At 50.1% G+C, this 12,140-nt stretch overlaps 1 protein-coding gene across 1 annotated transcript; it reads left to right on the top strand.

Annotated features, from left to right (window-relative positions):
• The first annotated feature begins 1,418 nt into the window (after positions 1-1,418).
• On the top strand, positions 1,419-11,979 carry LOC103049689 (adenylosuccinate synthetase isozyme 2-like). The gene is made up of 13 exons (XM_007440938.4): positions 1,419-1,676; positions 2,972-3,074; positions 3,499-3,567; positions 4,284-4,334; positions 4,459-4,525; positions 5,531-5,638; positions 5,805-5,886; positions 6,474-6,600; positions 7,241-7,395; positions 7,845-7,969; positions 8,326-8,423; positions 9,507-9,656; positions 10,432-11,979. The coding sequence occupies exons 1-13, from the start codon at positions 1,449-1,451 to the stop codon at positions 10,482-10,484; spliced, it is 1,416 nt and encodes a 471-aa protein (XP_007441000.2). The 5' UTR covers positions 1,419-1,448; the 3' UTR covers positions 10,485-11,979.
• The last annotated feature ends 161 nt before the right edge of the window (positions 11,980-12,140 follow it).

The following is a 12,140-nucleotide window of genomic DNA, read 5'->3' as shown; positions in this document are numbered from 1 at the left end:
TAAGGCACAGCGAAACCAGCCATATTATTGCCTGAGGTGAGGCATACTCCACTAATTAGTAGGGAGCCATTAACTGCTTGCTGTTAATTATTCCTGTTGCTCAGTAGGTAGTTTGCAACTCTTCGTGATTCAATAGACATTTCACAAGATGTTTGGTCAGTAAGCCCTTTGGCCTTTTGGGTCATCCATAACATTTTATCAACCTTTTATCCACCTTTTTTTTTTTTTTTAAATCTTCCATTTTTCCAACTGCCAGGGTCTTGTTCGGTGACTTATCTAAATTCCCACTTCTTGCTGCTGCATTTAAAATTCAGTGGTTCTAAGAAGCATCGTTTGTTTTTCAATAACATATATTTGTGGTCCTTTCTTTTTCCCCGAGACAAACTGCTGCCAGTAGTTATTAGATGCAATTTTTGAGCAGAATGCAATTTTGGAAGCCTAATTTTTTTTTGTTTTATGAACTAAAGGTACCGGAGCGTGTAGCCCAGACTTCCATTGACGCCACAGTTGGTCCAATGCGCTTATCCCCGACGAATGGGGACGAACTCAAAAACCGAGGCTGCTGCTTGAACAGAGGCAAGGGAGCGTTGCCTCTGATGGGGTTCAAACTTTTTAAACTTTTAAACTTAATCCTTTGGAGTGCGGTTGGATGCGTCAAATGTGAGGTTTCCCCGAGATCCTGAGGCTACACAGGATTCCAAGGGAATCGTTTGAGAGTGAAAACAGGTATTTCCAAACGAATCCCTTTATCCACCTTTTTTTTTAAAAAAAAAATCATGCTCCTAATCCTCAAGACCTTACACGAACGAAAGAAGGGACTTCTTGCACCGTCATTCCTCCCTCGCTCTTCGCCATCGTCGTTCCTTGGGGTGTGTGGCTGTATTCCTTAACCATTGTAAACCGGCCAGAGTCCGGCGGCATATAAATGTAATATTTTATTTATTTATTTATTTATTTATTTAATTTCTCTCCGCCCATCTCCCCCCGATGGGGGACTCTGGGTGGCTCACACAAAGCATTAAAACAATAAATATATATAAATACATAAAACATAAGAAATGTATTCAAAACATTACCAAAAAGAAGGAAAAAGTCCAAGAAGATGATGGTTCTATATATTATTATTTGTTATTTTTTTTTATTGCTATTGTTTTATTACTGCTACTACTACTACTACCATCATCATCATCATCATCATCGCTCCACGCCAGAAACACCTCAATCCGCGCTTCTCACTCAAGCCTCGCTCTCGGAACTCTTACCTGGGACATAGAGCAGCGAACCCGGAAGCCCGCTCTCCGCCCTGGAAGGGCCGCTCTACCCCTTTCATATCTCTGGGAGCCTCCTCCCGAAGGGGAAAGGCGCCCTCTCAGCCGCCATGTTGACTGCTGGCGCCGAGGCCGGTCCGGGCGGCGCCATGTTAGGGCTCGCCGCTTTGCCTGCAGCACATGGCGGGAGCTGGCGGCGCGGCGGCGGCGGGGGCGGCGGGGGGCTTGCTGAACGGCGGGGCCGGGGAGGGGCCGGACGGCAAACGGCCCCGGCTGGGGTCGGCGCCCCAGGCTCCCCCTGCCGGGAACCGGGTGACGGTGGTGCTGGGGGCGCAGTGGGGGGACGAGGGCAAAGGGAAGGTGGTCGACCTGCTCAGCCTCGACGCCGACCTCGTCTGCAGGTGCCAGGTGAGGAGCCGCCGCCGCCTCCTTCGGGGGGACTACAAACCCCATCCTCCGCAGCCGCTCGCGGGGCTGCTTTCGGCCTTAATGTTCACTTGGGGGGGCGTGGGGCCCCCTCCCCTTTGAGGGGAGTGATTCTCTCCTCTTGGACGTAGCATCGTTTTGCCAACTCGGGTCTTGCCAAAATGGGCTGCCCTAGTCGTCGGAATGCGGGTCTTCCGTGCCCTGGGCCCCTCGTCGGGAGGGATGCGAGGGAGAACGGGGTCCCCCCTTCCACGCTGCATCACCTCTTGGTGTTCCATCCCGGCTTTTTAGGCGCTGTTGGCAGGTGGGTCTGGATGAGGGCGGGGAATAGTCGCCTGATTCGAATTCGCACGCTTCCAAGTGACGTTTCTATGGAAAATAGGGTAGTGGGTTCCAGCTGGATGGAAATCGGCAGTGAAAGCATTTAAACACAAAATTTTATGTGTCTGTTCATGCAACGGGGCCAAAAGAACGTACCTATAATTTAAATGGATGGTTAACAAAGTCACAGAATAGTTCTAGAAAGCATCATTTAAAACAAAAACCCAAAATTCTTCCATAGATTCAGGCATTCCAACATCCATCCTATTTTATTTTTTTCAACTGCATCAAATTTTTGCTCTGAGGTCAGAACGAGCCTCTTCTTTTTCACCCTTGTGCTGTTTTCCTCTGACTGAATCTTCCCTTTCTCCATTTTGCACCCACGAAGAGGAACGGTGTCTGAAACCGCAACTGTGCACGCACCAGCCTCGCATTAACTGAATTTTGGGTTGCATTAAATGCAGCCTGGTAAAAAAACTGGACAGCTTCCAGATTTGGGGGCTTTTACTCTTAGTTATGGCTGTGCTGGCTAGGGAATTCTGGGAATTGAAGTCCACATACCTGGAGGGTGACCGTCACCTCCCAGAGTTCTCAGCTGTGACCCTGCTGGCTGAGGAATTCTGGGAGTTACCACCCATCTGGGAATTGAAGTCCACATACCTGGAGGGTGACCTTCACCTCCCAGAGTTCTCGGCTGTGACCCTGCTGGCTGGGGAATTCTGGGAGCTACCATCCATCTGGAAGTCCGTGTTTTAGTATTGGCAAGAAAAGTACCTTATCAAAATTGTGTCCTTGGATCTCCGGCTCTGAGCCTTCTAGTCGGAGTACCGGTTTGGGCGAAGCCTGACAGGTGTGAGTCCTTGTGTAACACAACCATCTGCACTTTTTCGTCCCCTTTCTGCACGCAGGCATCAACGCCTGCTATTTGCACGTCTGATGCTTTTCTCTCCCCGCAGGGTGGCAATAACGCCGGCCACACCGTCGTGGTAGATTCAGTCGAATATGACTTCCATCTGTTGCCCAGCGGAGTTATCAATCATAACGCCACGTCGTTCATCGGTGAGTTTCATCAACGTTGCCATAATGATTGCGGAAGGCAGCCAAATCTTGAGTAACATTGGCCAGGAGTAGGGAAACCTGGATTTAAATGACCGAGATTAGCTGGGTGATTTCTGTCTTATACGGGATACGCTTTTCTTAAATACCCACCAAATGATCCGGTTTGTGCATTAGGGCTAAGTCGTAGTTTCTTTAACCAGGATACGTCAATGAACCACAATTGGCTAGGTTCCCCCACACTGCGCAATAACGAAAGAAACCCTATTTTGGTTTTAGGCAATGTGTGAACCCTGATCCAAGCCTTGAATTCTCTCTCGTTTTCTTTGATTTGCCCCCAGAGCAAACCACATTCCCCAGGATAATTTCCCTCTTAATTCTGCCCACCTCTTTCTGGGCAACGGCTGATCTCGTTGTTTTATCCCAGGCAACGGGGTCGTAATCCACTTACCGGGGCTCTTTGAAGAAGCTGAGAAGAACCTGAAGAAAGGACCGGGTGAGCAACCTTCCGTGAAGGGAGGGGGAAAGGAAGGAAAAGAAATAATAATGTATTGAGGTGGTTGCCTTAATTTTTCCAAAAAAACAAGCTGAGCAGTTCCAGCGTCTTTCTTATGGAACTTGCATCTTCAACATCGCTTTTGAAGACCACCATGCAGATGGTCCACAGAAGAGTTGCCCGTGGAGTATTTGCAGGCCCTGTTAAGATGATCATTCCTCCAAATTGTGGTTCTGGGACACCCCCCACTCCATAACCATTCATTTTTCTTAAAAAAAATGAAATAGCTGGAATGGTCCTGAGATTGCTAATGCTCGTAAACCTTCCTTGAATGTTTGGGGGAAAAAGAGACCATGCTTTTCAAGATTTGGTGATTGCCTGAGATTTCCTGCTGCTGCTGCTTCCGAGACCACCTAAGGCCCCAATCTCAGCTTATTTACTGAATTTAATCAATTTCCAAGCCTGATGCCTTCCAGTTTCCTACCATTCCCAAAAGGAATTGCAATGGTTATTTAGTCTGACCCTTTGCAGGATCTGTAAGACTGGGAGAAATTGCTCTATAGCTTTTGCTCCAGGGCAACAACATAAGAATGAAACTGGAAATGGAAATGGAGGATGGTGGGGGAAACTGGAAATGGAAATGGAGGATGGTGGGGGAAGGACAAAACTGCATTTTCCAGGGCAAGATTGAATCATGAACTGTTCTGCTTCCCAAGGGCTGGAAGGCTGGGAATCTCGGACTGTGATTTCCGATCGCGCCCACTTGGGTAAGTCCTACGTTTTCTAGGTCTAGAGAATGGGGCGATTTTGGAGGGCCAGGATCCGGGGAAAGCTGGGGGTGGACAGTGAGGAAGTAGCTAATACTTTCCATCTCACCTCTGTATTCTCTAGTATTTAATTTCCACCAAGCTGTAGATGGGATCCAGGAACAGCAGAGGCAACAGCAAGCAGGGAAAAAGTAAGTGGGGGCATTTGGAAGAGGGGGGAAGCTTTGTTGTTTGGGAAGCTGATGAAGAACAAAGAGGTTGCTGGAAGGAAATGATTCAGCAGGCTGAAATGGAGAAGTGTCAGCCTTGCGAGGTAGTCCAGACAAGAAACACACCCAAAAGGGCTTGTCCTAACTTTATTGTAAGGTGACAGTACCAGAATCTTGCAAGTCTGAAAGTACATCTCTTCCCCCTCGCCTTTACAGCCTGAGAAACTAGGGAGGGTCCCTCCTGAGTCTCTTCCTCTGCCTGTTATGTAGCTGCGGGCTCAGCTGCCTCTTATCCAACCATTTCCCTGGCTGTAGCTCTTCCCTCTGTCTCCCAAGACCATTACATCAGGTCACAAGGAGGGAAGAAGACATCATCTCTTTAGACCAGGATATCACGCGAGAATGTCTTCTGTAAGGGATAGTGAAGCGGGTACCGGTGATTCTCAAGCCAGGCAGGACTGTTATATAAACCAGGAGCAGATGCCGCTGACTCTCACGGCTGGCGAAAGCATGGCCTAAACTCCGTTGTATCAAACAGGCAGGAAGGAAGTAACAGGAAGTTTGTAAGTAGGGTGTCACAACTTATCTAGCCATGTTGGCCCCGGGAAGCGGCTTCTGCTCTGAGCAGATTCCAGAATATGGGGAATTCGGGTCAGGAGAGCCTCACTTGATTGCTCGTGCCAGTTTTGAAGTTTGTTGCCCGGCGTAGGGCAATGCAGAACACTCTTCTGTTTTCTCCAATGCACTGATTCCTCCGATATATGTTTGTTTATAACCAAACCAATAAATGATTTCTACGTGAAAGACACCCCTTGAAGAAGCTAAGCTCAGAATCGGAGTGGAAGTTTTTGAGAAAGCAAGCGCCGGGGGTTCTGGATTTTGAGAAGGGGTTGACGGTCATCCGCTGCTGTTGGTTGGAGTGGGGGGGTGGGTGCCCTTTCAGACCCTGTCAGAAGATGGCCTGTGGGTCCTCATTTCTCTTAACAGCCTGGGCACCACCAAGAAGGGGATTGGCCCAGCCTACGCCTCCAAAGCCTCACGCACCGGCCTGCGCATTTGTGACCTGTTAGCGGATTTCAACGAGTTCTCCAAAAAGTGAGTGAATATGGAGGCGACAGTTCCTGCCCCGGGATGGGGGTTTGGGGAATAAGTGGGGGCTGGATACGACTATCTGCAGAGCGGGTGGGGGCTCTGCACAGGCGGACCGTCTGAAAGCTTGTTGGATTTGGAAAGTAACTAATTTATCACCAGCTTGTCTCAGATTCAGGGTTTTGGCCCAGCAGTGCAAAGCCAGCTACCCCGCGCTCAACATCGACACCGAAGCCGAGCTGGAGCAGTTGAAGGTATTTTCTGGCACGTGGGAAGGGGACGACTTTCAAATTTCTCAGCCCGTGAGGATGAGCACTTAAAGCTGTGCTAGGCTGTAGTGTGCACTTAAAATACAGTTTCCTGGATTCATACATTGTGCTAGGCCAAAATCAAGCCGCATTTATACTTTAACATTACATGGAAATCAGGCCTTGGCGGCTGGGTTCACCAGTGACGCTGTGCTGAACAAACCGTAGTTGGCGGCAGTCCTGTTATATGCTGAGATAAACCAAGTTTTACAAACTGTCGGTCCTCTTCCTCCTCCAAACATCACGAGCGAACGGCCTTGCATAAAATGAGAATACGGCTCGTGCGGTTTTAGCTTTCGGCAGCTTTGATCTTAGCCAATGTGTTTGCCCTTGACCTCAATAAGGGCTAGAAACTTCCCTTTTAAAAAAGAAAAGTGAAAATTCTCGGGCCACTGAATCGGAGCCTCATCTCGAACTCTTCCAGTTTTGATACTGGCCCTTATCTCTTAAAAATGAAGGAAGCCCTCAGCTCCTTCCTTCGAGTAAGGCAAAACTGGTCTTTGATGTCACTGTCAATCATTCCTGATTGGCAGATCTACGCAGAGAAGATCCGCCCCCTGGTGAAGGACGGTGTTTATTTCATGTACCAAGCTCTGCACGGACCCTCCAAGAAGATTCTCGTCGAAGGAGCTAACGCTGCCCTGTTAGACATCGATTTTGGTAAGGTGTTCTTCCCTTTTGCGTGTTAATGTTGACTGTTTTCACATACATGTATGCGCCACCCTTTTCTCAATGGACAAACCAGCTTAGACTTCATATCTGGAATTGCTGGCTTGATACGTTGGGCGGTGCTTGTTTTCCTTCAAACCATGGCTTGTCAAATAAGCCACCAGGGCCTGCGTGCATACGGCATGCTAAAGCCATCCCGCACCGTCGACACGCTGCAGCGACCGGCTGCGCGCATTGCACCGGATCAAAATCAAGCCAACCACGCAGGGGCTTCGCGACATGTGTAAAAGACAGCGCTTGAGTTGGCTCCGCTAGAGCAGAAATAGAGGCAGAGGTGGAGATGCTGGGAATTTCACCTTGGGAAGAAGCTCGCCGCCCCTGAGCCATTCTGTAAAAACAAGGTTCTAGTCCTCATAATTCTAAGATAAGGCTAATTGCAGTAGGAACCTAGGAAGTGACTGGATACATCATCAATGTGCTGCTTAGTATTCTTTGAAGTTACAGGTGAGGTGGGGGGCTTCTCATCCCTACCTAGAGATCCTAATCTTAAGTCGGCAAATGTTGCTGGCTGAAAATTTTCCTTCCTGGTCCTTTTCCAGCCCGGATACCTTTTTTTTTCTCTCTCCCAAAGGTACCTACCCTTTCGTGACGTCCTCAAATTGCACCGTGGGGGGTGTGTGCACCGGCCTTGGCATTCCCCCCCACTACATCGGCAAGGTGTATGGCGTGGTGAAGGCGTACACTACCCGGGTTGGAGTGGGGACCTTCCCCACCGAGCAGAACAACGTGAGTCCCTGAATATCGGGGTGTGTTTCCCCCAGCCCTTGGTGGGAGCCGTGTCTTTGTGGCCTGGGCGGCACCCCTGATTAATCATCATTTATTTATTTATTTATTTATTTATTTATTTATTTATTAAATATGTGAAACAGATGGGTAATCCCATCCCCAAAAATTCTCAGAAAGAATTGAGCTTTCCGTTACCTTCTGAAAGGCCATTGCGAACGAGCCGATCTAACTGAAAGGGGACTTTGCAGGAGAAATCTGGGATGTTGCTTAAGGCAGGGTTCCTCAACCTTGGCAACTTGAAGGTGGATGGACAACTCCCAGAATTCCCCAGCCAGCTGGCTGGGGAATTCTGGGAGTTGAAGTCCACCCGTCTTCAACTTGCCAGGGTTGAGGAACCCTGGCTTAAGGGACATCCAGCCCCATCGTTTTCATCTGCCGCCCCTCTGCAGGAGATCGGCGAGACGCTACAAGCTAGGGGACGGGAATTCGGCGTCACCACGGGCCGTAAGCGTCGCTGCGGCTGGCTGGACCTCGTCCTGGTGAAATACGCCCACATGATCAATGGGTTCAGCGCGTAAGCCTCTCGCAAACATCCGCTCGCTCTTTCCTTCTTCCTTCTTCGCTGGGGAGAATCCCGGTAGTTTGCATGTCCTGTGCCGTTTTGTAGAACAGCCCCCTCCCCACTGACCGAGGAGAGATCGACCCGCTTGGTGCTCTTCAATGCAGTTTAGGGCTGTTCATTTAACTCCAAGCAGCTTCTGTGAAGCTGGAGGGCGGTGTGCGAATCGTTTGTGTCCGCTTAGAATCACGTCAGCCATCGAAGAGAGAAGGAACGGAGTGCGGGTGGCCTTTCAGATGGAAAGTATTTGCGCGGGGGAAGTTAGATGTTCTCAGGTTGATGATAACTCTGTTTTCTGGACCGTTTCCTAGCCTAGCCGTGACCAAGCTGGACATCCTCGACACCTTCGAAGAGATCAAAGTGAGTGTGGAGTACCATCTGGATGGGAAACAGATTCCGTATTGCCCAGGTGAGGCTACGGACAAAACGGGCATTTCTTGTCTCCGGACTTTTCACACCTTGGTGGATTCGGTTTTGGTAATTCAGAGCAAAAGCAAATGGCGTGCAAGGAACCAGAGCGAGATTTCTGGAGTCCGGGCGCTTAAAGGACAAACAGAAGGAGCCCATCTTCGTGCAGCTTAGCATTAGAACGGAGAATTCTCTGCCACTGGAGGCAGGCGTGGCCCTAAACTTGCGTGGCCTCCAAAAATGGACAGTTGGACAAAGTGGTGGAGAGGAATACGACCCGGAGGTGTTAAAGGTTGAGGTTAAAGGCAGTCCCTCCAGTGGTTCATTTGGGGTGGTTTGGGCAAAAGGCTACCGCTGGCTATCTTTGGGGCGGTTTTGATTTCGCTCTCCTGCTCCAGTGTAGTACCCAAACCATCTTATCCCAGTTTGAAGACGGTAAAGTAATTGCATGGGTCTCCTCATCCCAATAATATCATAGTTTAAAATGATCCGCCGTTAGAGGAGGGGGGAGCAGGTGCCCCAATTGAAAAGACGAACAGAGTTTTCCATCACCTTAATTGATTATTACTATGGTTATGCAAAATTGCGAGACTCTCCTAGCCTTTCTTCCCACCTGCTGAAATCTTCCTTTGCCTCCCCACCCTTTGATCCTGCAAGGGGGTCTTCAGAGGTCAGACCTTCTGGGAAGTGAGTGTGGTTTGCTTCATCCATAGTTTGTTGAGCAAGCCGCTGTGGGTCTGAATGTTTGATTAGATTTTTCAACCTTGGCGATTTTAAGGTGTGTGGACTTCAACTCCCAGAATTCCCCAGCCAGCGTGCTTGAAGATGTGTGCTCCTAGAATTCCCCAGACAGCGTGCTTGAAGATGTGTCGGCTTCAACTCCTAGAATTCCCCAGCCAGCATGTTTTAAGATGTGCAGACTTCAACTCCCAGAATTTGGGAGTTGGCTGGTTGGGGAATTCTGGGAATTGAAGTCCAGGCGTCTTAAAGTTACCAAGGTTGAGAAACACTGGTGTGGAGCACCATATCGTGCAAGCAGACAAGCAGCTAATCCCTGCCTCAGTTTCTCTCTCGCTATCCACAGCCAATCACGAGCTCCTGAACAAAGTCACAGTGAAGTACAAGAACCTTCCTGGATGGCAGTGCAGCACCGAGGGCGCTCGCAGCTTTGGCGACTTGCCCGCTGAGGCCCAGGCCTACATCCGGTTCATAGAGGATTACCTGGAAGTGCCAGGTGAGACTTCTGGAGGCCTGAATGCTGGGTAGTTCTGAAACGGGCTTGCGAAGCGACAAACCAGGGTGCCCCCGATCGGGGCTTCGTGTGACCTCTGGAAGCTCTGAAGCGGCCCCGGAGGCTTTGCCAAAGCTTCTCCCGGGTCTTGAGTTTCAAACCGAAGGGGGAGATGCCTGGGGAGGGGGTGAGCGTGGTCTGTTCAAAGGAAAGGCAAGCAAAGCACTTTGAGCCCTGCTCGCTTGGAGGGACGGGGGTCTTTGGCTTGAAAGAAGCTGGGGATTCTTGTCCACTCCCCTGATGTAGAGAGTCAGGAAGGCGGCTTTGATGGGAAGGGGTGAGAAACGTGTAGGCAAAGGGGTCTGAAACATTTTTTAAGCCTGAGCAAGCAAGTAACATTCGGAAGCGGCTCACGCAGATGCCTCTCTGATTCACTAGAACAGTGTTTCTCAACTTTGGCCGCTTGGAGAGGCGTGGACTTCAACTCCCAGAATTCCCCAGCCAGCGTAGCTTAGCTGGCTGGGGAATTCTGGGAGTTGAAGTCCACGCCTCTCCAAGCGGCCAAGGTTGAGAAACACTGCACTAGAGCGTAAGGGGGGTGGGGGTCCAGCACAATCAGACTTGCAAGAGTCTGGAATTAGGGCCAGTAGCAATCCACGGAGTTTTAGTCTTCCTGCGGGGTTGATGTCTGCTCTGGTCCACCTCGCAGGGCCGGCCCCGTTCTGCTTTAGACGCCACCTGCTCACCCCGTTCTCCTTCCTGCTCCTCTGTTTCGCAGTCAAATGGATCGGCGTGGGGAAATCCCGCAAATCGATCATCAAGGTCTTCTGAGGCTGAGGCCCCGGGCGGATCTGCAGCCCCAGACGGAAGCCGGCGGGGGGCTCTTCCTTCTCTCAGTTCAAGAGCCGAGGACCACAGAAACCGGCCCCCTTGAACACGCTCAGGCCAGCCCCCGACCCCCGGCTTTATTTAGACGAGAACCACAGCAACCCTTCACAGCGTTCCCCCCACCCCTCGTGTAAAATTTCCTTTTTGCCCTTCATTCCGTACTGCTGATGTTTGGGAAGAGAACTAGGACCAGCTGGCTGGGAGCAGAGATTTGCAGGCCTTTCCAAGATGGTGAAGGGCATACACTCCACTTCTGCGCCCCTGACCCAATTTTTGGTTCCCCCGTCCCCAAAACGGCTGCCATCCATCCCACCCACCATCTGACCAGCATTCATGGTTCACGGGCTCTCCCAATGGTGCTAACCCTTTTGACCAGTTGTCATCCATGTCAGTCAGCCTGACACCTTCCTGGGTGTGACAGTCCCCATCGCCTCCAGCCAGAAGGAGGGAGTGGATCCTGGGAATTGTAGTCCGATGAGGCAAAAGCACTTTTCCCAGAGATGGCAGCCTTCCAGGGGTTGTCAACTACCACTCTAGGGTGGGCTCAGTGAGGGATGCTGGGAGTTGTAGTCCAGAAGCATCCCCGGAGGCTCCTGATTCCCCACCTCTGGCAGGAAGAGGACACTTTTGTCCACGATGGGTGTGACATGCAGTTGCGGTTGAAAATGGCTCAGTTTTTAGGGAAATCATTCCAACGGCAGAGCATTTCACACCCATGCCCTTCTCTCTCCCATCCTGGCCCGGATCGGGAGGGTTGGCGTCGTTGATCGTTAAGCACAACCTCTAAATTGAGTCGCCTCCTAACCAGGGTTTGAAACAAGGCAGCGTTGCTGCAACCAGTATTCAAGCAGGCTTGTTTCAAATGCTGCCACGCATTGAGAGCCAGCAGAAACAGGCTAATGCTTTTGCACTCGTGCCCTGGCAGAGAAACGTGGGAACGTAGATGCTGTAGGTTGTATCAGTTCCTACCTAGTTTGTCGCGGTCTCTGAATGCAGGTGTTTGGTGCTGTTGCGGGTTTATAACCCCAATTTTTAGCTTTCTGCCTTTAAAAAACAGCATGCTTTCTACAGCTGGACCTAATTGTCCAGATTAAACCCTGCTCCTTCCCATTCCTCGAGGGGGATCTCTGGATTGCAGAAGCACTACCAGTCAACGGTTTGGTATCTTTTCCCTTTTGGAACCTTAATCAGGACTAGCCTCTTGAATTTCCACTGGTTAACAGGGGAAGCAGCAATTTAGCACCGCAGCAAACCGGGTCCTAAAGCTTTCTAGAGTTCTGCTTGCACGCCCCTTATCTCGCTGTCCAAACACGTGACACTTTTGTGGTTTCTTACTTGGTTTAGAAGGAAATTTCTCTTGTTCTCATGTTGTTGTTTTTTCCAGGCATTGCCAAATCTGCCACAAAGAGTAATAAAGAACAATGATTTATTTTATAAACGGGTTGGTAGAGTGAAAGGAACAATTTGCTGTTTTTTGGTTTTGAATTCCATTGTCCTCTAGTCCAGGGTTCCTCAACCTCAGCAACTTTAAGAGGGGTGGACTTCAACTCCCAGAATTCCCCAGCCAGCATGGAATTCTGGGAGTTGAAGTCCACCCCT

The sequence above is a fragment of the Python bivittatus genome, unplaced genomic scaffold (assembly GCF_059951505.1).
Source record: "Python bivittatus isolate LINGU-HERP-01145 unplaced genomic scaffold, Pbiv_v1 ctg000180_np1212, whole genome shotgun sequence".
Taxonomy (NCBI): domain Eukaryota; kingdom Metazoa; phylum Chordata; class Lepidosauria; order Squamata; family Pythonidae; genus Python; species Python bivittatus.
This window is presented reverse-complemented; position numbering and strand designations above follow the sequence as displayed.